Source organism: Blennius ocellaris (assembly GCF_963422515.1).
Source record: "Blennius ocellaris genome assembly, chromosome: 20".
NCBI classification, from domain to species: domain Eukaryota; kingdom Metazoa; phylum Chordata; class Actinopteri; order Blenniiformes; family Blenniidae; genus Blennius; species Blennius ocellaris.
The window spans coordinates 3,883,102-3,908,577 of NC_137669.1; the positions used below are offsets into that span (position 1 = coordinate 3,883,102).

General features: G+C 41.4%; 1 protein-coding gene across 1 annotated transcript in view; it reads right to left on the minus strand.

Annotated features, from left to right (window-relative positions):
* The window catches only part of khdrbs3 (KH domain containing, RNA binding, signal transduction associated 3), a gene marked incomplete at both ends in the record, with an annotated part of 142,409 nt that overhangs the window by 12,318 nt on the left and 104,615 nt on the right, over window positions 1-25,476 (minus strand). Inside the window, 2 exons of the mRNA XM_080516208.1 lie at window positions 6,530-6,612; window positions 24,008-24,188. Coding sequence (XP_080372334.1) covers window positions 6,530-6,612; window positions 24,008-24,188 — 264 coding nt within the window. The remainder of the gene's footprint in view (window positions 1-6,529; window positions 6,613-24,007; window positions 24,189-25,476) is intronic.

A 25,476-nucleotide genomic window follows, 5' to 3' on the forward strand; every position in this document is an offset into this window, starting at 1 on the left:
CATGCTGGAGGTCTCATGTGTCTCATGTGACGATGACAGATCAATAACTGGCTGGTCAGCAGATGAGATGAAGAATAACAGCATTGTTGACGTTAGTGTCTTTTTGATTGCTGTCATTTGAATGTAAATGCTCCTTTCTTTTACCACACAACTATACCATTACCCCTTTTGTACAAAGTATTTGTATCAGTGACAGCCGCTATCATTTGAATTAGTAAGAGAAGTGATCAGGACTATATTCATACAACACAGGCAAAGAAGAGGATATTATATTTGAGGTATTTTCATTTGTTTGAGTTTCACAAAACAATGTTTTAACATTATGGCTTGTCGTTTATATATACAGACTATATTATCTGTATGGTCAATGACGATGTGCTCAGACACTGAAAGCAATCGCTCGTTTGTGAAAACCGTAAAAGACCAATTCTGTGTCAGTGTTTTGGTGATTTTTTTTCTGAAATCCACACGGAGCAGAAAAATGAGGTCTGGCTGTTTTGTGCTCTCGCTCATGGCCTCACACTGTTTGACTGACTGGCTGGTGGCGGTAACGCACAAAGACGCTCCGTAATGCTCCGACACAAGTAGGAGCAAGGAAAAACCAGGAATGATAATGGATGGACGTATTAAAAGAGGAGGATATGACGGCAGTTATGAGAGAGATGTCTGTGGGGCACTTCAGAACAATGCCGACTATTACTCTCAGCAGGGCCACAACTAACAATTTTCAATTAGATTTCGACAGTGGGAAATGCTCAGAGAGGAGCTCCGACATTAAAGGGATGTCAGATTGTTTGATTCGTCAAGGAAGAAACAGAAAATCTCTCAAAACTAGACAGTTTAACCAGCAGATGAACGCAACATCGTTTGAACAAGCAGTGATTGGCTGCTGATTATTTTTTTTACCAGAGAGGAAAGTGATTCTGACAGTTAGGGAAAGAAAGGTGTGATTTTTTAATTATTTTTTTTATTTTTTCTGAGAAGTGGCAGGAATAAAGTAAAATCAATAGACATAAACGTGAGGAAGTTTCATGAAACGATGTATAGATTGCGACTGGCAAACCCAGTCTAGTTCCTCTTTTATACAATGGAAGGTTAAATGACTTGATTTGACAAAAATCGATCCATAGACTTTGATCATTGTCAGATGATAACAGGATAATTCCATTAAAAAAAAAAAAGAAAAGAGAAACTACCCAATAAAAGCTCTTTGGACTATTTAAGGTGAGCAGGTATTTAATTGATCAATTTGTGCAAAGTCTCTATGGATTTTTCTTTATCTTCCAGCAACTCTTTCATCTAAGAGGATTCTTTCAGTCTTTTTTTTTGTCCCAACAAATATCAATAAGTCATGAGAGAAAACATCGGCGATTCACAAAGAAAGAGTTTTGTTTGTTTGACAAATGGCGAGATGTTGAGCACATTAGCAACTGTTTTCATTGTTTTCTCAAATACCCCCTGAGCGATATTCCACCTACATTCTCACACAGACTGCGAACTCACCAATCGTGAAGGTTTATTATTAAGCAGTGGTCAATGGAGAAGAGGATCTACTCTCAATTTTTGCAGCCCAGAAACACACATTTTTTTTTTTAGAAAGTTACTTTTTTTGGGTGAAAATCTGTTCATAGTATTTTCTCATTTTCGGAAATTCGCAATTTCCAAATTTTCGGTATAATTAGAATTATACTGTCATAATAATTACACTATTGACACTATTTGATGTGTCATGATCTAGCTGTCCTACTCTGCTTCTGATTGGTCCATCAGCCCTCATGCTGCATGATAGATATTGACATTAATCAATTAAATCAATGAATGCAGCCAATTAGAGGCAGAGTAGAGGGGGCCGTGGCTTCACCATCCTATGGAAAGAAAAAAATAGGCAATCCGGCTCATAGACGCTGTCGAGTGATGCACCATGGGGGTTTTGGAAGTGGGTGTCCACAATGTTGACTGAAAAATAAGTGGGTACACGCCGTATATCCGTGTATACCCTGGACTAGGCCAAAGGGTGAAGGAATACGTTGGGAGTTAATCAAAATGTCCAATGCAGCATCGTAATCCGTTCAAGAGCGGCAGCCCTTAAAACCGCCGTCCTCCTCCTCCTCTCCTGTCGAGCTCACAAATGGCAGGACTGTTCTTCCAGCAGAAGCCACCGGGGTAATACCATGACAGAGAGAGACGGTAAATTGTTCAGCTTGTTATCCTCCGGCTACTGAAATCCCGCCACGCAGTCGAGGCTCCCGTTGCCGGGAGCGCCGGAGAAACATTGTTAGGGAGGCTGCTCGTCCACACATGGACATTTACTCACTCATATGTTCTCCGCTCCAGGCGCGGCTGCAGATGGGACCAGCGCTGACTTTCCTCAGGGTTCCATACATAAAAATAAAAAATGTAACTTTGTCCATCATAAAGCTCAAAAGGATCGTGGCCATTGGTGCATTGCGATCCATGTGCAAGAAAATAAAACAAAAAAACTACATTAAAGTGTCTTTTGGTTTGTGAATCCATGAGAATGAGCTATACTCATCATGATCTTCATCCTTAGGCCTCATTTAAATGTCTTTTGAAAAATGTTCATCTTGCAATTGTGCATATTACTCTATTACTTTATGTTAGGAAATCTTATATTTACACCGCTGTCAACTGACAACTGACTTGACAGAAAACCTTTTTATCTTGAGTCTCTGTAAATCTGTAAAATTTCTTTTTCATTTATCTGATATTTTCCCCCCAAATATTTTTATTTAGGTACATATTATATGATAGAAATCTAATATAACAATATAATTTTGCTGTTTAGTGAACAAATGCACGCCAAACTTGCTTCTTGTGAAAATGAATGGGAATCTGCATTGAATTAAATTGAGATTGTTAATATGAACATCCAGAAGAGAACAAAGCTCAGAACTGCAGTCGATTCCCACACATACAAAATTGAAAATATAAATCAATCAAGGTAAAAAGATTCAGAAAAACCAAAACAACAACTCAATAATTTATTTCATCGGTTACATCTAAATCCATTGCAAAGTTAATAAAGTTCATCCATATTCCCTCAAAGTTTATCCTTTCATATGGATCTTCTGTTTTCTAATGGTTGACAAGTTTTTCTCAGTAGTTGGTATATAATTTGGTTTCCATAATTATGCAATCCATAATTTTTTGCATGGATCAGTCTGTAGGTGTCTTATTTTTATTGAAAGTTCGATTTTCTGAATACAAAAGTTTGACATTTTATAAAATGTGTTTGGAGATCATCTATCAACAATCAACAAAACCACTTCCGCAATGTTTTGCCAGCAGCAGTGAGTCAATGACAGCTGAGATCATTCTAACATGACATACAAACAACAACCTGCTCGTTCACTTATTTAATACTCATGGAAATGTTCAGTCTCCTAAAAAAGGAATCGATAATCTTGATGAAACTGTGATAATTCGTGATAATTGAGAGAGTGATAACGGCTTTCAAAAATAAGGCACATTTTCCTTAAGAACCAAAACAAATGATCACATTTTAGACGCGTCGCCTGGAGGAGTAAGCAATGCATGAAAGACACACCATGCCACATGATATCGTAACTTTGCTGTGTGCAGAATCTAAATTCGATCAATCCGGGTCCGGCTGCGAACGCTGCGCACGACGTCGGCCTCGAGTCACATCAGAACCCGATCCGGGACGCCACAAATAAAGAAGTAAGTGAATCAGCCATCTCTGGAGGCGCAGGCTTGTGTTTGTCTGGGTCCTATTAGCTGCCTCGTCTCCTGCCAGATACGCAACAAGACGCCCACATTTTGCCGCCATACCCACCACCGCCGCCACCGCCGCCGCCATTGCTCTTAAAACACATACCTCACACGTCCCCGAGGCGGCGCTGCAGATTTTTATTTTTTTTTTACCCCCTTTGAAATAAGCATCTGTACACACATCCACCAACTCTTCACCAACATGCTCTGTGTGTGTGTGTGTGTGTGTGTGTGTGTGTGTGTGTGTGTGTGTGTGTGTGTGTGTGTGTGTGTGTGTGTGTGTGTGTGTGTGTGTGTGTGTGTGTGTGTGTGTGTGTGTGTGTGTGTGTGTGTGTGTGTGTGTGATCTGACCAAGAAGAAAGAGCGAGATAGCACAAAAGATAGATGAAGCCTGGGTGACATACACTTTGACACCTCCACAAAAGAAAACATCGACCACCGTGATCACAAAAGCCAGAGAGAGAGAGAGAGAGAGAGAGAGAGAGAGAGAGAGCAAGAGAGAGAGAGAGAGAGGGGGGGGGCAGAATAATGCATTCTTTAGTCTTTCTTTCTTGCTCCGTTTTTTTTTCTTTTTTCTTCACAGCTGTCGCCAATTCAGTCCAATTTTTGGACAGCTCTAAAAGTGCCAACAATCACTCTTTCTCCGAGGTGACACGCCACACATGGCGGGCTCGCTTTGAATCGTGACGCTGTGTGCGCTGATGGAAATCCAGCGCGGCGACTCCGAGCGCAGAGCCTTTGACCTTGCGAGGCACCGGAGAGTGCGACAGCCACCCGGTCCGTACCTAAGAAAATCAATATTCTGCATTTAGCCGCGCAGGACCCGGCGTTAAATAGAGCAATCGTCTCCCCGAAGACGGTTTATTTTTACAGTGACTCGAGGAACGCATCGAGGAAAATGCACCTTTAGCGAGATTATGTTTGTTTTTTTTTATACGGGTGATTAAAATCCGAGATAATATGTTTAGCCGCAATTAAATTCCTCGGAGGAAATTGTGATCCCGTCACCGTGTCTGGAGAGGGAGGTTTATTTTAAGACCTTAGATTCAGAGATTAGGCTGGTAGTCGCTGCGAGGCTCAGCCTTTCTCCTCCCCCCTCCTCCACCGATTGTGTTCTTAAGGAAGGCCTTCTCGTCTTAAAGGACGACTCGGAGGTCAGTCCAAACATTTCACACTTCACAAAACGCCTTCATTAACAAGCAAGCGTTCTTTCGAGTTTCAAACCGTGCAGAAAATGAGCACAAATGACTCCTAACGGCTCCACGCCATAATCCAGCTGTCCTCCGCATCTCGCCGCCGCCTCGTTCTCTCTTACTCGGGGCTAAATGCCCAAACCGCTGCAAGCAGGCCGCCCTCGGATGCCCGCGGGTCAAAAACGTGGATTTCATACTTTAAGAGGCATTAATACCGAGTCATCGAATATTCCGAGGGCTCTTTAAATCAGCACACCCAGTGCAGCTGTTTTAATCGCTGTTATTTTCATGTTTTCACACTCCTGACAACACGGTAACACACTTTTACTTCCAGACGTATTCAGTGCTCACTCTCAAAGTACACTGCCAGTGTATTAGTTACACTTGCCTAAAAAGAATCCAGTTTATTGCAAGAGACCTCAAATACATCCTCTGTATGAAAAGGTATAATGTTCACATTAAAACAAAAGTGTTTCTGTTGTTTCAATTTACCAACAGTGATAGAAATACATGACAAAGTAACTTTCAACAATCGTCAGGGCTGGACAATGATCAAGGTGCTATTTTGGTTGCTATTGTAGATAATACCAGATGTAGAGAACTTGTTGACATGTTTCAAGTGACATTGCATTGTTTTTGTGTTTTTGTTTCAGGAAAGTTACACAGCAATGTTTTGAAGATGATGACAGAAACGGCAGAAACAGTAGAAATGATGTATTTGGCATGCTGGGCCATGAGTTGTCACTGTCGGACAAAATAAATTTTAATTCCTATTGTTTTCCTATACAAAAATTTGATATAAAAAAAAAAATGAATTTACAAAAAGTTTTTCCTCATTAAAAAAATCAAATATCTATACATGTGTTGTTAAAAACAGGACAAGAAAAGTTGCATTATAGAAGATGGGAAAACATGAGAATTAAAATGCTGAATAACTGACATATGTCGGCTCGTTGGTCTAGAAGTATGATTCTCGCTTCGGGTGCGAGAGGTCCCGGGTTCAATTCCCGGACGAGCCCATTGGTCTTAGTAAATTTCTCCTCTGTGAGATTAATAAAGGCGATCTTATCTTATCTTATAATAGAAAAGTTGCTTTATCTCACTTGAGACCAAAAGCCAAAGCTGGTGTGTATTTTAAATGCTTCAAATATCATTAATTTTTTTCATCCCATCTGTAGGATTTAGATCTAGTTGACTTTTCACTGTGGGATGTGGAAACTGTTAAATAATGTCTGAATTCCCTGCCCTCTTCTTTTGCTGGCAAGTTTGTTTTTTCCCCCCATGTCTGCTCTTTGTCGGGGACTTTATTCAACCAAGATGCAGGAAAACTCAGATCAAATGTCTGACCATCTCGGCCCACTACTTCTAAATGAACGTAGCGGAAACACTGTTGCTTTAAGACTACTTAACGTGTTGCTTCTCCACCACAGTAACCCCTTCACATGGATTAAAAAAAACAATAATAATTTTGTACATTAAAAGTTGTCGCTGGACGCCGTCCATCGCCGACACAAATCCTTTGAAAAACATGCTTGCGGATGAAAAACAGACTGGGGATATCTTGAGCTAAAAACTCAACTTACTTTTGTCCTTGATTGCTGTAGTTGTTGTCGTAGGATTCGTACCCTTGGTCGTCGTAAGCTGTTCCGTAGCCGTCATCATACTCCTGAAACGGCAGAGAACAGAATTGACCCAGTTAGACGAGGCGCAGAGCAAACATTTTGACATTTCTATCACAGCCGGTCTGACATTGCACCTGTTGAAGCCGGCGCTTCTCTTAACATCCGTCAGATTCTCAAATGGAGGCCTTGGGATTAGCGCGCATATGGGTCAACGGGGTTCGCGTGCCACCGAAAGCCCATATGCGAGGCCATCGGAGGGCAAAGCGAAGCCCCGCCCTTAGCCTCTCCGAGCGGGCTGACTGACGGCGGCATGTGAAGACTCTCGCTGTGGCAACGTCTCATCAGTACCTCAAAGGACGAGCCTTGAACATCTGTCTGCGCTCTCGCAATCTGCCGGCGCCACCCGGCCCGCCGCTCCACCCCGCCGCCCGCCAAGAGGAACATCAAAGCCATCCAGTGCCGCGCCCGTCCTAATTTGAGATAAATGGGACTTATGTTCCACAAAAGGCGTCGACCCCCAGCGACACATCGCCTCATCCCCTCCGCACTCCTCGGCTAATTCCATCTGCCCCCTTATTGGTGCGCACGCTTGAAAACGAATGTCCGGGAGATTTATCGCCAAAAGAAAAGTGCTCATCACATCCAAATTATTATCAAGGCTCTAATTCCTGATTAAAAGCAGGCATTTTCCAAGTGAAACCATTTCTAAATGACACTTTTATCTTTAATCCTCCAGAAACGAGGCGTGTTTGACAGAACGACATTCGACAAAGACCCAGATGTTGGACGATTTCCTTGTTTCCGGGTAAAACACGACATCTGGCTCAACTGTTGCTTTAGTGCTTCTTGATGGACGTGTGAAAACTGTCAGAGCATTCTGCTGCATGAGCCTGTGTTCAAACCTCTCCTTGGTCGTCCCACTGGGTGGCTTTTCACCACTTCTTTGTCATTTTGCCGTTTGCTCGTGTGGGAAGACTGTTGGGATCCTCTGTCAGTTCTTCTCTTGCCGTCTAGGGCTTGCTTACAGGGAATTCAACTCCCTCCTGGTGTTTGTAATTCTGCACTTACTAAAGCTTTTGCAAAGTCAACAATTCCCCACACTAATGCACGCAGCAACTTTAGTCAACAATTGTACTTTTGACGATATTAAACCCCCTGAACCCGCTTTAAAAACAATAGGAGCTGCAGTTCTCCAAAGGAAATGTGATTTTGTCAAAAGGGATGTAATTAAAAGGACTTTTCAACAGGCTGAGGAAACTGTAGGCTGTGATTTGTTCTGGAAATATGAAGTGGCAATATTTACTTGTGACAAATAGGGGGAAAGTAATTTGCGGGCAGGATTTCTGGAGGGAGCCGGCGAAAGAAAGGCAATCAAGGAAAAAAAAAAGGAAACATGAATCTTTAACCTTGGAAATGTTTTGAGTTTACTTTGCTTTTTCTAGGAACAACGTTACTTTAAAAGAGACTCATTCTGCACAATAAAGTTGGTCCAATACTGCTCGATGGAAACGGCTGCTGAAGACAATCCTGATATTCTTGTTCTTCAACGGTTTTGACTGATCAACCATATGTACTGGTACTTTAGCCAGCATTTACACATTACTGATGAACTTACTGCATATTTGACCTATTTCTGACTCTAGTTTTCTTGAATAATTTGCATTTGACTTTACTTTGCCATGTGTCTCCTCCATGTTTTGTCCTTCTTCTGAGCAAGCTTGTGACAAGTTGGACTAAATAACAGCAATTGTGGCCTGCATCATGACTCGTGATCTATATTGTCCTGGGACTTCGTCATTTTATAGTTGAGAGTCTCCTATACAAGAAATCTAAATCAGTCGTATGTCCATACCAATTCCCAAGCACTCTCTTTGTTAATGTTTACAGTGTATTGTTCTCTGCATGCATGTTTGCAAACAACAGCACCCACTAGTGGCCATACCGAGAAACAACACCAATTTCAGCATTGCTGCCCTTGCCATGCTAATGCAAAACCTTTTCTGAAATGAAGACAAGAACGATGCGTTTTCACTTGACATGTTGTGTTATCAGAGTCTAAATGAATAGAGGAGGTTCTAGTAATATGAGTGTAATCTCCTTGACTGTACACACCCATCAAAACATCAACAAGTGGTGTGTTTAGATGGCTTGCTGTGCGGATCAGGAGTATCTCTTTCCACTTAAAGGGTCAAAACAGCATCCATATAATGTGAGCTGAGCTGGAGTCGCTCCGCTGCCAGCGCTACCCACACGCTTCCCATGACTCACACTGTTGATGCCCAGAATAACAGGATGCGCTGACCTCAAGACCAGATAACACACTACACAACAACTCGGGGGTTTCAAACAAAACAAACCGAGCTGGCGTCGTCATTTTGATACCTAAAGATTTACCTGTCAGCCTCATTGAGGCCTGAAATATCAATTTGGGACACTCTTTTGTCAATCATTGCTGTTTGTTTAAACTAAATAGATTACATTTAAAAAATAAAGTTTCTCAACCTTTGAGGTTCTCCGTTTGAAGTTGAAACGGGAGACAGACAACAGAAGTTATCTTATGCCAGAAATGTCAGGCCACATTTGAAATTAAAATATTGTTTCTGTTTTTGTCGGAAACACATCTCATTTTTTTTTTTCCCTCCTGCTATCTTATTACTCCACGGGAGCATCCCATTTCAGTCTGTTTAAAAGTCCAATCTATTATACAATAAACGTTGCAGGCAAGCTGAAGTAAACAAGCGTCTGCTTTTGAATATTGAATGATGGGAATCTCAGGAGGAGGACAAAGAGTGAAATCCTGCAGCTGCGGTTTTTGAAAGCAGCCTCAGTTATTCCATACTGACCCCGGAGTTATTTACACATAAAAGACGGACTTGTTGGCTCCTTCTTTCATCGCACGGTAATATATACGAGGATCAGGATTACATGTTTTGAAATAAGCGACACTAAATTGTTGTTTGTTTGGTTATTTGATTTAAAATGAACACATTAAATTAGCCTCCAGACTCGCGACGTCTTGCCCATCAACATTAATCAACGGAAATTGAACTCAACTAAAAAGAGTAAAAAGTGGAAAAGTTCTGCCTCGTCTGCAGTGAAGCTCAATCATTTGGATATTAAAACACTCGAGACGTCTGATGGGCGACTTCAGATTTCAGTTCGGTGATGCTAAATGTTGGCATCGGCATTACTGAATTGAATTTCTAGTCTTATTTATGATCTCAAACTAAGTAAACTCAGCCAGGAAGCATCTGGACACACAGCTGCTTGTCATTAGCTTCAGTGAAGCTCTCACTCCTTCGTGTCAGAGACAAATATTAAAGAAACACGCCCGACGCTTCAGATTTCTCGCACGCTCAGCGCTGATGTTACCATGACGACACGTCATCGCTTGTGCACTGACATGCTAATGTTACCGCTAATCAACGCCAAAGCTATAAGTTGTACAATGTTGGTATTTGTAATTAACAGTAGCATTAGGAAATGCCAGTATTAGTGTATAGCGGCAGACTTTTAGTACCACTTGTATGACTGAATGCTGAGGTGAGCCATGCTGAATGCTGATGTGAGTGGAAAGACACACATGATGACTTCCTGATGACGCTCTGTTCACATAAAGACACTGAGGTACTTGTCCTCCAGGAACAGACACAGTCACATAATGTTTCAAGTGAAAATACATTGTACATTTGCTTTTCATCAAACTTTCACACGCCAACGTTTTGGAAACGATGTCCATTTCCATGGAAACCGTATAAATACTGAAAAAAGATATAGTAAGAATTCCAGGCCACCAGTTGGCGCCATTATTGTAATGAAACCACACACACACACACAAAATAATAAACTGTAAACATTATCAATGGGAGTACAAGTTACACTGCATTCATATGGACAGATGATGAAGCTGGATTGTTATTATGGGAAACTCTCAACTATAAAACTACAAACATTGTTATTGTCCATCTACTCACATGTGCACAAGACGTATTTACCACGGCCTTGGTGCACATGGGCAATAGCAGTTTTATTCAGAAAAGTTGTGTTTTTCTCCTGTTTCCATGGAGTCTGTGTTTTCAAAAAGTTCCACTTTGGGAGCCACTGTCAAAAAGAAGCATTTTGAAAGACTCCGAGCAGCATATTGATGTGAAGTGATGCTCAAAATGCAATAAAGGCTTTGTGTTTTCACTTGAAATAAGTCAAAATGTCTTGCGTGATGAATTTGTTTAACTAATAACAAAACATGACACTTGTTTGGAACTTTTCACATATTCACATAAACTCTGATGTGATTTGGCCCTTTGCCTTCCAACAATCTCCCCTCACTGCCCGCTAGTGCAGCCGATTGATTATTATGACGCCATTAAATATGAGGAACTGTGACACCATATTTAATCAGAGTCTGAGGCAAACTGCGGTCTTGTCTATCAACCGTTTTATGTGAGAAACAATTATAGAACTGATTGAGAATTCATAACCTCTTAGAAAAACATAATAAAATATATTTTCTATTTGAATACATTTTTAAGCTGTAAATCATGAATTATGTGCGGTTTTGGTCAGTTTTATAGTTTTATATTTCATTCTGCTTGGGACGCATGCTGAACAAACGGCCCATAATGATTTTACTCAGTTGGTTTTCTGGTTTTGAAAAGAGTCAAATAAAATGTGATATTACTTTCTGTATAGACAGATAACTACAAGTAATTTTAAGTTTTTTTCTCCCCAGATTTAGTGTTTATATGTTATATTTGGACTACCCTTTTACCCGTATACTTGTCATTAAAGTTCATAGAGTATTGTTCTCTGTGCGCATGTGTGTGGTTTGATTACAAAAACAACCAACACCGCCAGCTTGTGGCCCGACATGGTAACTGCATCATTTTCAGAATTTCTACAATTTCTGTGGAAAGGGACATCGTTATCAATGTGTAAATGCACAAAAACAATGTAAGTGCAGTCAAGTCAAAATTAAAAATTGTTGCATGAAGAGTTGTATTAGATCATGACACTCTGGAAACTGCTATTGTTGCAGAAGAAGGACTTACTATGACTGTGGTGTGCATGTGCAGTAGCAGTGTTTCAGAAAAACTGCTCTTCATTCGATTACACAGTCGGAACGTTTTTGAAAAGTTTCACCTCGGGAGCCGTTTTTAAAAAATTACATTTTCAGTGGTTCCAAAAGCATTGCTGTCATGTAAACAGATACCAAAAACAAAACAAATGTTTTTTTTTGGTTTTAAAGTTGTCAACAGTATTGTGTTAATTACAACATTAACATTTCTGAATATCTGCGTTTGTATTAATATTTGTAAATGTCAGCATCATGAAATATGAATGTTGGTACTGCTAAATAAAGAAAAGTTGATTGATGCGTGTTATTGAAACTAAATACCAATGATTGTTTTTTTCCTCCACACACTTAACAGCTTTGTATTCTATGGTCATTATCTCAAACTAAGTCAACACAGTCAATTAGCACACAGACATGCAACCTCCGGTCAAGCGGCATTATTAAGTTGAATGTAAACTCAACAAAGAAATGACCAAACTCCAAGGTCTGCAATTCTCAGCTACAGAGTTACGTCATTCCATGTGAAAAACTTTTAATCAGACATCTGATGGCTTTTAAGTCCGACTGCTGGACTGCTAATGACACACTGTTATGAAATCCCGACACCGAATAAGGCGGGCCGAATTAAAAATAATGAGCTGTAAGGGCTTCAGCCACTGTGGCGACTCACGACACCAATATCACAAACATTTGTCTTTACGTTTCTTTATATTTGTAGTCCAAGTTTACCAGTGAAGGACCTCAGCCAGTGGTCCTGCATCACTTCTTCAAACCATCCACTTTTATCTCTTTTTACATGGTCTGTGTTGAATTCAATTTCCTCAGTCAATAAATGCAATGTTCCTTTCTGTGGACGTGCCTTATTACATTACTGCGTTGTGAAGGCAGAAAGAGACATTTGTCTATCCAAGTTAAACTTCCAATCCAATGTTCCATAATGAGTCTGAAGAGTCACACAATGAAGAGCTCGTACCTGATAAACACATTTGATCTGAGACAACGGTGGAGGATTTGATTATTAAAGTAAAATGTAAATAAAATCCAACACTCTTTTGTTTTGGGTCCATGTGTCAGATCTAGTTTATTGTGATTGTATATTCCTCTTGGTTGAAAACTTCAGCTTGACTTAATTTAGAGTTGTTTTTTTGTCTTAAGGATTTGATATAACCTTACTGTTATATATAATACTAACTTTACTGAACATAGAAAGATAATTATAAAATATAACTATAAAATATGGGAGAAAGGGTAGGACTCTATGAGTTTTTACTTCTGCTGATGCCTTTTTCAGGCACGTTAATCAGATATATGAAGTGTGTGTGTGTGTGTGTGTGTGCGTGTGTGCGTGTATAGGGATATTAGTTATGTATGTGACTGCACAAAATGTATGAAATGTCACATGTCTGAAATGAATGAATGAATAAATAGAATCCTTGCTGGTTTTTGGAACAACATGCAAACTCCAAATATAAAAATATAAAGGAATCATAGATGCGCGTTCTTGTGTTCACCATTGCTTTTCCAAGGTCGGATCACCGGAGTTAGTTGCAACAGGTCGCCAGTCCCAAACGCAGAGCAAACACACCGAGTCACTCAGTCACAGGCATATATTTTTAGCTGATGTTTCATTAACTAACATTAAAAGAAGGCTTGTGTCATTATAGGGGGAAGCTGGAGTACTTGACGAAAAGCCAAGCAGTCTATAGGAGAGTTCACTATGGCAAAACATTTCCAGGAAAACTTGTTGCAAATTCTTCCACAAGTCCAAACGGAAAGATTTCGTCATTTTGCTGCAGCAAAGACAGAGGCTTTACCGAAACACAACCTTGTGCATCACAACGCAGTCATGCATGTATTTCTGTCTGCCTTCAGTAACCTGTTACTTGTACCTGAGGGCAACATGGCAAGCGTTTTGATCGTTTATGAGAAGTGTCGCAAAGGATTTTGTCAGCTTTTCAGAAGAATAAATAAACATACAGGTTCTGTTTGCATAGCGCTAAAAACACTCTAACCGCTCCCACAGTTGCAGGATTTGCTTGTGTTGCGAGTGTAAAAACATGCCGGCAGCGTCTTGTGCAGATTAGAGTAGAAAGCAAATCGCTTTAGCTCATGTTTCTCTAATTTACAGGTGTACTTTAAATGCTTTAAAGGAGAGTCTGTAGGGAGTGCAAGTTATTATGTACTTGTAGCATCTATTTAGCTACTGTAGTACAGGCACAACAGGGGTATAATAAAAAAAATAGCAGCGTTTCAGAAAAAGTTGCATTTTCCCCATGTTTATGGAGTTGGAGCGTTATCAAAAAGTTTTTCCCTGAGAGTGTTTTTTGAACGTTTTCACTTGAAAATGTAAACAGGGTCGACACTGGAATTTCATCTCCAGCATTGGTAAATAACTGATTTCTGAATTGTGTACTAACGACATTGCTGTTTTAAATACATGACATTTCCCAAAAATGTGGCCGATTATGTAGTGAAGATATATTAAAGCATAACGCTGGCGTTTGTACCGTCACTTGAATTGATCTTTGATCACCTCTTTCTGGATGTTTTCATAATCCTGTCACTATCGTTCTGCTGAATTTGAACAATCCACTGGCTCCACTCATTGGACTGACCTTGACTGGGATCTTTTATCCTTGTGTTTTTTTTGTCCCCCGACTTGTCATTTTATTCTAAAACCCGCCATAGCTGGGAGCAATTGCCACGGGACTCCAGATAATTAAGCCTATTGAGTGAACTCTGGATCATTTACAGTCATGTTCCTGTTGATCAATGAGCACTATCCATGTCACATAAACTGATCAATGAGGTGAAATGAAGTGGTGTTTCAGCAGGTTAATGGAATACATCTGTGTAGGACTTTTACCCCCGACGTTCATAGACTCTCTCTTATTCACCCATTCACACAAACATTCACCCATGGTGGGAGACGACAGTGCAAGTCACTGCATCACCTACAGATATTGGAGTTTGCTTCATTCATACATAGATTTCAATCACCGGCATTTTGCAGTTCCACTCCGATTTGATCAGATCTTTTTATTTCTCTTTGTATGGCTGCTGATGTACTTGCAGAGCTGCTTTTGGACGGTCATGTCAAACACAGTTCAACAAAGATTGTGGAACATGGAAGCTGTAATTATCTTTCAGATGAATCCCAAAGTTTGAATGAAAACACCTTCAATCCCACCGTGAGGGTTCATTTTTCCTCCCGTGTTACTTTTATCAACAGCGAAACAAGGTGTTTCCGATTGGTTTCATGTGCCAGAAATAGCTCTGGGCAGTCATTGAAAAGTGCACGTCTTCAGTCACTGTAGTAATTATCATGTTTAATGATGAGGACTGGCAAAAAGTAGATAGGATGTTTACGCCTTAAACACTAGAATAATGATCAACACGAGGCAACGCTCCTGCAGTTAGAAGTAAGACTGAAAGTTTGGTATGCTGGTTTGGGGTAGAGGGGGTTTAGAGGTTTATTCTAAGATAAGACAAGATAACATCAGACTTTATTAATCCTACATGGAGAAATTCTGTCATCACAGCAGCTCAATGTTACAGTCAAGATAGTAACACACAAGAGAATAGGCTATATGTATATAGAAATAGGTAATTAGGTAAATATATGTATATATATATATACACAAGGGGGAAAGTATGGGTAAAAAAACACTTTTAGTTGTAGAATTAATATTTACAGTATTCAGAGTGCCAGGAAAGTGACATTTACAACATGTATTGCTTTGTTTCTGTTGTGGAACAGACTCATGGCAGCAGGTATGAATGACCTGTGCTTGTGTGTGTGGTTTTATTACCCCAAAAAACAACAGTGCCCACGAGTGGTCCAACATGGAAAATACATTGTTTTCAAAAAATATGCATTTTCACCTGAAACGTTGCGTAAACAAGGTTTAATTCTTGGCCAGACACAACCACGCTGTATCATTAGAATCACTTAAACCTTTACATTTCCACACGTCATTCACAACTAATCAAGTATGCACACGCTCAGTGCGTAAACTCGACACTGCAAACAAAACGAAAACAAAGAAAGGATAATACTTCAATTTGGATGAATTACTGTGGTTTCATTCCCATTTTTAAGCTCTTTGCTGAATTTTTTTTTTTTTTTTTTTTTTGTCATTTCCTTGACAAACCACTTGAGAATTAATTGTCTATTTATTCACATTTGTGTGACCAAATGTTGAAAAACGCAAGTACGTGTAGGATCATCGAGAATGGGAGTGACAATCGTACAACACAAAGCAACAACCTTTTAACATGAAACCATCTACTTCCTACGCTGTGACATGAAACACAAACCTCCCCCAGCAGGGCGGAAGCAGGCGGGCAGCTTCTCTAATTAGTTTTCAGCACCAGCCGTGTGCCATTACCACTAACCCAGTCCCCCCTCTCGTCTCGCTGGCGACTCTATCTAGGTGCTGTCCACTCGTATTGGACAACTGTGGCTAGTATTAAGGGCCACATTAAACTTTAACAATGGCATGTTATTGCCATTTATTAGAGCAGCTACTCTATAATTGAGTTACAAGAGAGCTGAGAGGAGAAACATGCCGGGTTTATAAATCACAGTGTCACGATTTTAAAATGATCATTTCTCTCTCTCTCTCTCTCTTTCTCTCTCTAGTGTCTGTCACATGGGAAAGAGGAGAAACGTGGTGGGAAAAAAGGAAGGGAAAAAAAAACAGTTTTAAAACGGAGCGCAGACGGCGACGATGGTGTGAATGAAGCTATTATAGCATCTGATCTGTTTGTGTCGGTATAACGTTTACTCAGAATATCTTGGAGAGCACAATGGCGCGACAATGCTGCAACAGTGCGGCGTTTCCAGCACCAAACAGGATTAGTGCGACTGCGAGAGGTTGAAGGGAGGGAGAGAGTGGAGAGAGAGAGAGAGAGAGAGAGAGAGAGAGAGAGAGAGAGAGAGAGAGAGAGAGAGAGCAGCTCCTAAGTGAGTCTTTCATTTGTATGCCAGTGGATGGCTGAGAGGCGTGTTGTTAAAAGATAAGGACCGGCCTCTGAGGCCACTGAAGACGAGCAGAGGGTCTGGCACTGCATGTTACAACAGCAGTATCACAGCCGCTCCACTCTGCTCCACAATGCCACTGTAACAGATAGGATGCCACCGACACCCAGAGCAGGCTTCTCAGGATTTCAGCTCCCTCGCAGCCGGCGCTTTTAAATCCAAACGAGTTTGACAACATGAAGTTCGACGGCGAAAGCTGCGCCCGTGCCAGGACTCCAAAAGGTGTCGCCAATAGGCTCACAGGAAAGCAGAGGCCACAAGAAGAGAGCGCCTTTTTCTCCTCCCCCTCCCCCCCCACCCCCCCCCGCCCCAGACGACTAAATTACGAGGCCATCTGTTCAAAGAAAAATGTCTCGCTCCCGTGCGGCTCTACCTCACACCCTCTCCTCAACGATAAAAGTAAAAGAAAGAGAAGAGGGGAAACAACACCCCTCGTGACACCGCTCGACGGAAAACAAATAATCCCACGGTTGCAGCCCCACGGTCATCTGTCTTGCTCGAGAAATTTCTCAACGTAGCCCCGTGTCATTTGTTGGCTTCTTCCTGCCAGCACATTTCGGAAAGCTGAACAGGCTTTTCTGCTGCAAGGCTAGAAATACGACTCGCGCTATCAGATTGAGGCTGCCAAAAAGGTGGCCCCATGTATCACACTGAGGTATTACTGCCCCGCGTTAGGCTTGATGGATGTCTCCTCGTCTTGGTGTTTCAACACCTCTTGCTTTTGATCTTGGCTAAGTTTTAACCGAGGCTGTTAACATCTGCCGAGCATTATCTGGGGAATCCGTGTCATTAATAAATTAGCTCTGCGGAGAAGCATGTTTGAACTGTGAAGGTTCACTGATCAGTGGAACCTCCGTCTCTACTCCACGGTACGAGCGCAACCCTCAGAGTCGTGTGGGGCTGGAGCGAGTCCAGGCTCTGAAGTCTATCAGCGCACAGGCACGCGCACACACACACACCACACACACACACACACACACACAGACACACACACACACACACACACAAGCATTGATTCACACTCTACTGCATCAACTGGAGTCGTCAGCCGGCCTTCTAGTGCTTTTGAAAAAAAAGGAAAAAGAAAAGAAAGAAACAACCGTGATCATTCCAACCAATGGGCGGACCTTCTCTCGTTCATGCAACGTGGATTCCTCTGGATAATCCAGCTTCTTCTCACCGTCCAAATACGTGCATGAGAGGTTCATTAGTGGCTCTAAAATGACCTGGACGTGTGAACGTGTGTGTTTGTCCTGTGATGGTCTGATGAGCGGTCCAGGTGTGTCCTGCCCTCACTTGACATTAGTGAGGATTGGCCCCAGCGCCCCTGAGCTGGATGGATGGATGGATGAACGGACGGACAGACGGATGGAACTTTCCCAGAGCTTGTCTTTCTTCAATGAGTCCAGATTCCTCTTGCAATCTACAGAAATACTTTTAAGGTGACTTAAAGTGCAGCGTGTCTCTTTGTGTTTGCTCTGTGCCGGACTGGAAACCTGTACAAAGCAAATCCAGCTGCCTTGCAACAAGAACATCTGTGTTTGTTCTTTTCTTTTCGAGCAAAGATGGACGGATTGGTGCAAAGTGTGTGGAGTCCAGTGCCAATCATGTTGGTCCAGTCTGTATGTGTGTGTGTGTGTGTCCATGACAATGACTCCACATGATGCATGAAACATCAAACAAAAGTAAAATATCATCTTGCTGGAGTAGTTAGTTAATTTTCATTTTCAATTTCTTGATTTCAGTTGTAGTTTACAAACAGGATAATGACCTCATCATCTGCCTGGTCCAGCCTGACTTGTTTGTTTGTCTTTGGTTTGAGGTGTGGGGGAATTTTAAAAACACTAAATAGATTTCTAAATGCAAAGATATGTAAGCATGTCAATGATTGGTAGTTTCAAACGTTAAAAGTGACTTTTAAATGTAATGTCTTAGTTGTAATCCATTAGTTGCTTTCACATGCAAAATTTTAGGGCGAACCCATACAATTTGATGCAATGTTTATATTAGATCCTTCTTGATTTAGGTTCAATTACTGGGAAAAGTCTGACATTCATCTGATTTTAATTTAGGTGGATTTGATAATTACACAGTTATAATCTGTCAATGAACATATGAGTGGTATTCCTGCCGCCTTTCACTCTTGCTGACAAATATTTTTTATACAACTGCAAATGTAACAATGGTGAAATCCAAATGTGTTAAAAAAAAAAAAGAAGTTAAATTAAAAGCCACTAAAACAGCTCAATCAATCCACACAGCAGGTGGAATGTGGGGGAAAATGGCCATTGTGGTCATAAATGTTGTCCTATCATCCGACCTCATCTTAAAGAGGCAAAGTCACATGTGATTATTCCTGATTATTCGTGTGGTAAACATTTAGAGGAACTCCATAGATTTTTCAGATTGGATCCACTTTTCAAAAAGAAGTGGAGCTAATTCAATTCCAGTCAGAGAATCTCACCACACTGCTCCATTCATCATATGGGTACCAAAAACATGCAAAGTCTCACAGAAACATATCAGATTCAGATATATTTCCCCGTAGCTGTGAGCTCACAAAGAGGAGAAGAAGAAAAAGAACTCATTTGTTCCACTAAAACAAATTAGAGCTGTATTTATGAAAAATAATCATCGGGGCCTATTGAAATGTCTAATTTGCAGTGGAAATTAAGTCTGAGCCTCATTTGTAAGCGATAAAATAATTCAATTTGCTGAACAATTATAACAAATAGCGCGTTTTGTCTCAGGCGAGGAGATCTCAATGTTATCTTCGTAACGGGTTTGGACCGACACCCCGGCTGGATGCAGCCTCTCCATCAGCGCAACGGAATTATTTTATCCAACTTTCAATTCAGATTGAAAACGACGACATGGAGTGCGAATGAGAAAACACCAGTCAGTTACACATGCTCAACGGGCCTGGACGTGCAGGGAGTTGCCTGCAAAGAGCGGATGATAAATACAGTATGGAAGCTTTAAAATAAACAATACCAACCCTGGTGGATTAATGCACTTCTGGTCTTTCTACCCAAAGGAGTTAAGCTTCTCTGAGACAGTAAACAAATGCGGCTTTGCTTCTGTACAGCTCCCGATTTAGCATGGAACTGAAGTTGCACGGACTTGATGAACCTCTTTGGATCTTGTTCCATGTCAAGCAGCGCTGATGCAGACAGCCTCGCTTCCAAAAAGAGAATTACATCACATTTAAATGGGATTAGCAGCAGGTAAGGCAGTGATCTCAATGTGCTTAATGAATTACATGAAATGAGATTTGGCTGCAGACAGTGAGACGCCATTGAAGGTCGATTGGAGGCGATGTTGCTTTTGTGTTTTATGTTTCGAAACCGGGAAATTTGATGGTTTCCAAAAGCTGGATTATTAAACCAAAATACCATCAGGTCGGAAATCTCTTGCAAATTCACCCCGTCATCATGACAAAATCATCAAAACTTAACCAGCGATTCATTTCTGAACGAGCGAGAGGAAGGATTCACCGCCTCAAGGTGAACAACTGTTTTTTGCCTGTGGCAAAAAAACAAAAAAAAGATGGGATCATGATGGGAGCATGCCCAGGAGTGAGCGCTAAGCTTCAACAAATGAAGGCAACAAATGTGACTGAGAAGCATCTCATTGTGGATTGATTGGTGAACACGGGGGAGGATTTGTCAGAGGAGGACACTTGTCGGTGGACGGAGACGCACTCCGATAACACCAAGCAACTCGTTCAGTCCCTAATTCACTGCAATGTGGTTCGATTTATCATGAAGCAGATGTTATGGGGTGGGTCTCTTTCCTACCCCCCTCAGCACCCCCACAACAAACCAAGCTGACACACAGGTGCAGGTGTCAGGTGAAAGGGGGGGGGGTTACGGTTTACAACTGTGACAATGATGAGAAACAGCTGGTCCAGGAGTCATTCTCCACGACCTCCACGCATTTCAATCGCAACCCCTGAATAAACCTGTCAGACGTGGTTAGGTATGGGCTGCTGGGGCAATTTTCCAACACGGGGCCACCGCCCCCTCGCTTGCTATCTGTTAAATATGCCACGCCAGCGCCGGGGGTCTCCGGGGAACCTGCCTTGACAGTTCGGCAGCGGACTCTCCTGGCACCCCGAGTCTGACCTGATCACAATATTGGCTCCAATAACAGATGTACAGTCGCTATGCAAGACAAAAAAAACCCCAAACAAACAAAAAAAAACCCAACAATCCTGATATGGTTCACTGATGCACCGACACATTCATTGCATGTTCATTACAGTTCATTAGCATAACAAACCAACATCTTTTCTTGGTCTTAAGCTTTGACCTGGTTTACAACCTTGACACCAGAAAAGTTGGGACAGTGCTCAAAAATTAATGAAGACACCATGCGAGCATGCATAAAAACATTTCAACGTGACAATAAAATGTTGACATTGTGGTTGGCACAAGAAGAGTAGAGCAGTCCTCACTGGGTGTTTTAGGGATTTTTCAAGTGAAACTGCATCGCTTTTGCGTTTTCGCTCCAGGAGATTCTTATGTTCACATGACAACGTTTTGCAAATAAAAATGTACAACACAATGTAGTTAGCGTGCCAGGCCACCACTGGGTGCTGTTGTTTGTTTTTGTAATGAAAGCACATGCTTGCAGAGAACAATAACTATCACGGTGATGGTCAACTATAAAACCATCAAGTCCCAGGAGAACTCTGTGTGTAGCGGGAGTCACTGGAGGCAAACAGTGTTATGCTTCATCGACTGAGCATGTGCACAACTATTTACCATGACCGCATTTTCAAAAGTGTAGTGTTTTCATCTTGTGCACGGCTGGCACTTATTCAGTTTAAGGTTAATACACAGGGTTCATTTTTCCAAATTAAATTTGTTTAAAATCACCCCGGAAGGTACAGGACAAATGTGACTGTTGCCCAAACTCACAGTGTCATTTGAGTCACATGTTTTTCTTTTGCCCACGCCTGCATAACTCTTGGTCTAGTTATTTTCATATAATGTCCACCATAATGGGAATTGATTTACAACCCCACTAATTATTGCTATCTTTGGCACTCCTGTTAAGCCAATACAACTCAGTTTGGCCCAAAGAGAAATGATGAATTTTACTTCTTTAATTGCCAAATGGCGCCTCGTCCTTCAGCGGGAATCCCCCCACCGTCTCTCTGTATCACAATTGATTACAGATATCATGTTCTTCCTTAAACAGCAGGAGATTAAATACACAATGAGAGGGTGCACTGATAGGTTCTTTTTCAAATGGTAACCTTTTATTTCATATTTCAAAGAATTGCAGGTCCTGCCAGACTAAGTGCTGTCTTGTCAAGCATAGTTTGTGTGATTTCCATTTGAGCCAGAGTGGGATGGGTGAATGTTGATGGGTTTAATCTGTCTTTAATTATTGTGTTTTTTTTTGTGTGTTCAAAAACAAAAAATTAAAAAAACTAAATAAATGAAAAGCTGTAATACATGACCATATATTGTCAATTGATACATTTTCCAATAAATATATTTTGAAAATAAATACATCAAAAAAATGAAAATAATTGCATTTTCAGCAGCTATGAGGATCGAAATGGAAATGGAAACAAAGTTTAGTGTTTTTACTTGAAAACATCGTGTAAATAATGGAGAGAAGTGGCTGTCTTGTGTGGATACTTCCCTACTGCCATGTCAATGCCTTAACCATAACTTAGACAAAGCAGGTATATACAATGGATAGCTGGTGAAGTAGTGGTTGAGGTTAGTGATGTACACTCAGTTTTCCCACTTTGCCACACAACACTCTGACTTGTATACTCTTGATCCAACGACCCTAAGTCTGACAATAGAAATCCAGATGGATGGAAAAAAAAGCCCATTTTAAATTGAGATAAGGGGCGTGTCTGCCGGGTCTGATGAATGTGGGTATTAATTAGATTTATTAGAATACTTTATTAGAATACTTCCTATGACTTTTTCATAGAACACAAAAGTTGCTCTCCTTCATCGCTTTTTTTTTTTTTAATTAGTAAACCTTTTCCCTGAATATCAGATCTGCACTGCTTTAAGGCCTGTCTCAAATCTGTACTCATTTATTACAGATTAATGATACTTTTATACATAGAAAATCTAGTTTTCTAACATCTCATCTGCAAAACAACAAATGTTGCCCCGGAGAGTATAAAGCACCCATATCACGTGTGCTAATGTATCTGTATACCATTACAGATTCCTGCTATTAAACTGTACGGCAAAAACAAAGTACACAGAACCGTCTATACTTCAGTCTTTGATTAACTCGAGGTTCAACTTCACTTCAATCCATCTGAAACGACAGTGCAGATCAGACCGAGCTGTGGCTTGTTTACAAACTTCTCACTTACATTTCCAGATGAAGTGATGTTCTATATCCACAAGCACTACATTAATGTATTTTTTGTCCACAACTTGTTTAGTGTGTCTTCATCTGAATAAAATACTGCCAGATAGACCCACTGCAATGTGGGATTGTCCTTTACGTTTGACGATATTACATGCCATAGATGCCATGTACATTCCATGTAAACTGAGTGGATGTTTTCAAGTGAAAATGAAAAGCTATCTGTTCTTTTTCAGCAGAAAATTACTTCAAGTCCAAACTTAAAATTATCTTGAGCTTTTACCCAAAATTTTTTTAAATACAGATCTACAAATATGCACATTGTGTGTGTGTGTGTGTGTGTGTGTGTGTGTGTCAGGACAGAAAGGGGGCATGATGTTTGTATGACATAAATTGCGACAATAGGGCACTGGGATTTGTAGCTATTTTCTCGCTGCTGCAACAGCGATGGTGTTGGTGAGCAGCCGCCATCAGCAGCCTAACTAGCCTCCTATTGGTCTCAGTAAGAACACCAGTATGCATGCACACGCTGTTTAGTATTCTTTACCTCTCCCTACCACTCCTCCCCCCGCTCCATACCTCACAGTTTGAAAACCTCTGATCCACAGTAACCAGGACACAACCAGTGGAAAACAAAATAGCTGTTGCATTTTTTTTTTTTTTTTATACAAAATTGCATTCACCTCCATCGTATTGGTTTGGAAACCTCCCTGAATAGAAATCTAAACAACTGGCTGAATGAGAAAAAACACAACACAGTATGAATCGTGTGCATTAGCAAACAAGCCAACAGGTACAAGTTGAACATATTCCATTGATGGTTAATGCTGAAGAAAATTGAACCAAAAACCTTGAATCCTGCTGTCAGAGGAAAGATAATATAAACTGTTGATAACATGGGCTTGCAGATATACATACAGGTCCAGTACGACATCACTGCAAATCCTATAGAAATACTCACGTATTCGCCATATGTGTCCTGGACGATGGGAGGAGCCGGCCTGTACCCGGGAGCCGGGGGGGCGCCCCTGGCTCTCTGGACACCCCTCCCTCTGGCGGAGGGGGCGCGGCTGGGCGGGGCTCCTCTGGGCGCCGCCCCTCGAGGCACCACGGCGTGCAGCGGGGGAACGCCTCCACGACTCCTGAAACGAGACACAAACATTCCAGCCAGGTTTATATGAAAGAGCAAGGGAAGCCTTGATTCATGGATTCGTATGTTATTAGCGTCGTTGAAGAAGCTGCCATTAATTCTGTGGATCAACGGAGGCAGATTGAATATCTGCAGGTGCGATCAACCAGGTAGATCATGTTTAGATGCTTACTAGAAAAACCTCAATCACCTATAAAAGACACTGAACTTGAGCCTGCTCCCAATGGACGGACTGAGCGCCTTTCATGGCGGCCGCCTCCACTGGCGTGTGAGTGAGTGTGAATGGGTGAATGCGACTAACAGTGTGAAGCACTTTGGCGAATGCTCAAGCAGTGGAAAAGTGCCAAGCAAGTGAAATCCATTTAATGGGTTCCCATTTCCAGTTGAACAGAAGGTGTATTTAGTCTGTCCTTGATCCGACAACAGATTAAGAAACACCAGGTACGACCAAAGGAGACAGGACTATAAGCAGTGAAAACTCAAGCTATTGGCAGCGATAAACTAAAATAAAAAGCCCTGACAGATGGAAATTAAGTCAAGCATACAAAAGCCCCGGTGAGTAACCCGGACATACTGCCCCTTCAAGGCATTACAAGGAACTGCTGCAGGTATTCAGGTAATCATGGATATGAGGTCCATTTCAGCCCCATGTCTCCAACACTGGGTGCGTGTAATCTATTACCTTTTCAGACAAGCTGTCTCTTCAACTTCCACTCCTCTAGGTAGAGATTTTCCACACTGACCAAAATGACTTGACTACAACCACAGCGAGGTCCGGTGTGGTGGTGGAGAGACGGGAGCGGCCATGGCGGAGGGCGAGCGAGGAAGACGTGAGTCACGTCCATGAATCAAAACACTAGCATCTCTTGTGGCTGAGTTGCTTTCCTGTCTAGATAAACGTAGGTAGAAAAAAAAATCGATCCTTTAGTCTGTTTGGTGGTGATTTTTTTTCTTTTTTAGGTTCATCTCTGCTAATGCATTTGGACTCTCAGGAGCGGGCACAAAAAACAACCTCGGCTTTTGCCATTAATCTTTTAGATGTTTCTGATATTTTGAAAAGGCGACTTTAATATTTCAGGAAACGAGCGCGTTCCCCCGACGCTCTGAGGACAAACGGTGAGGGATACAGTTATGCGGTGTCATCTGGATGAATTTAACTGCGGACTAGAAGCACGACCCGCGCTGTAATCAAGACGGAAGCACACTCAAGCACGCTGGTTGGAAATCAAAGGCGGGCTGACGCCAGTTTCTTCACACCGGCTGAGCTTTCATTTAAAAGC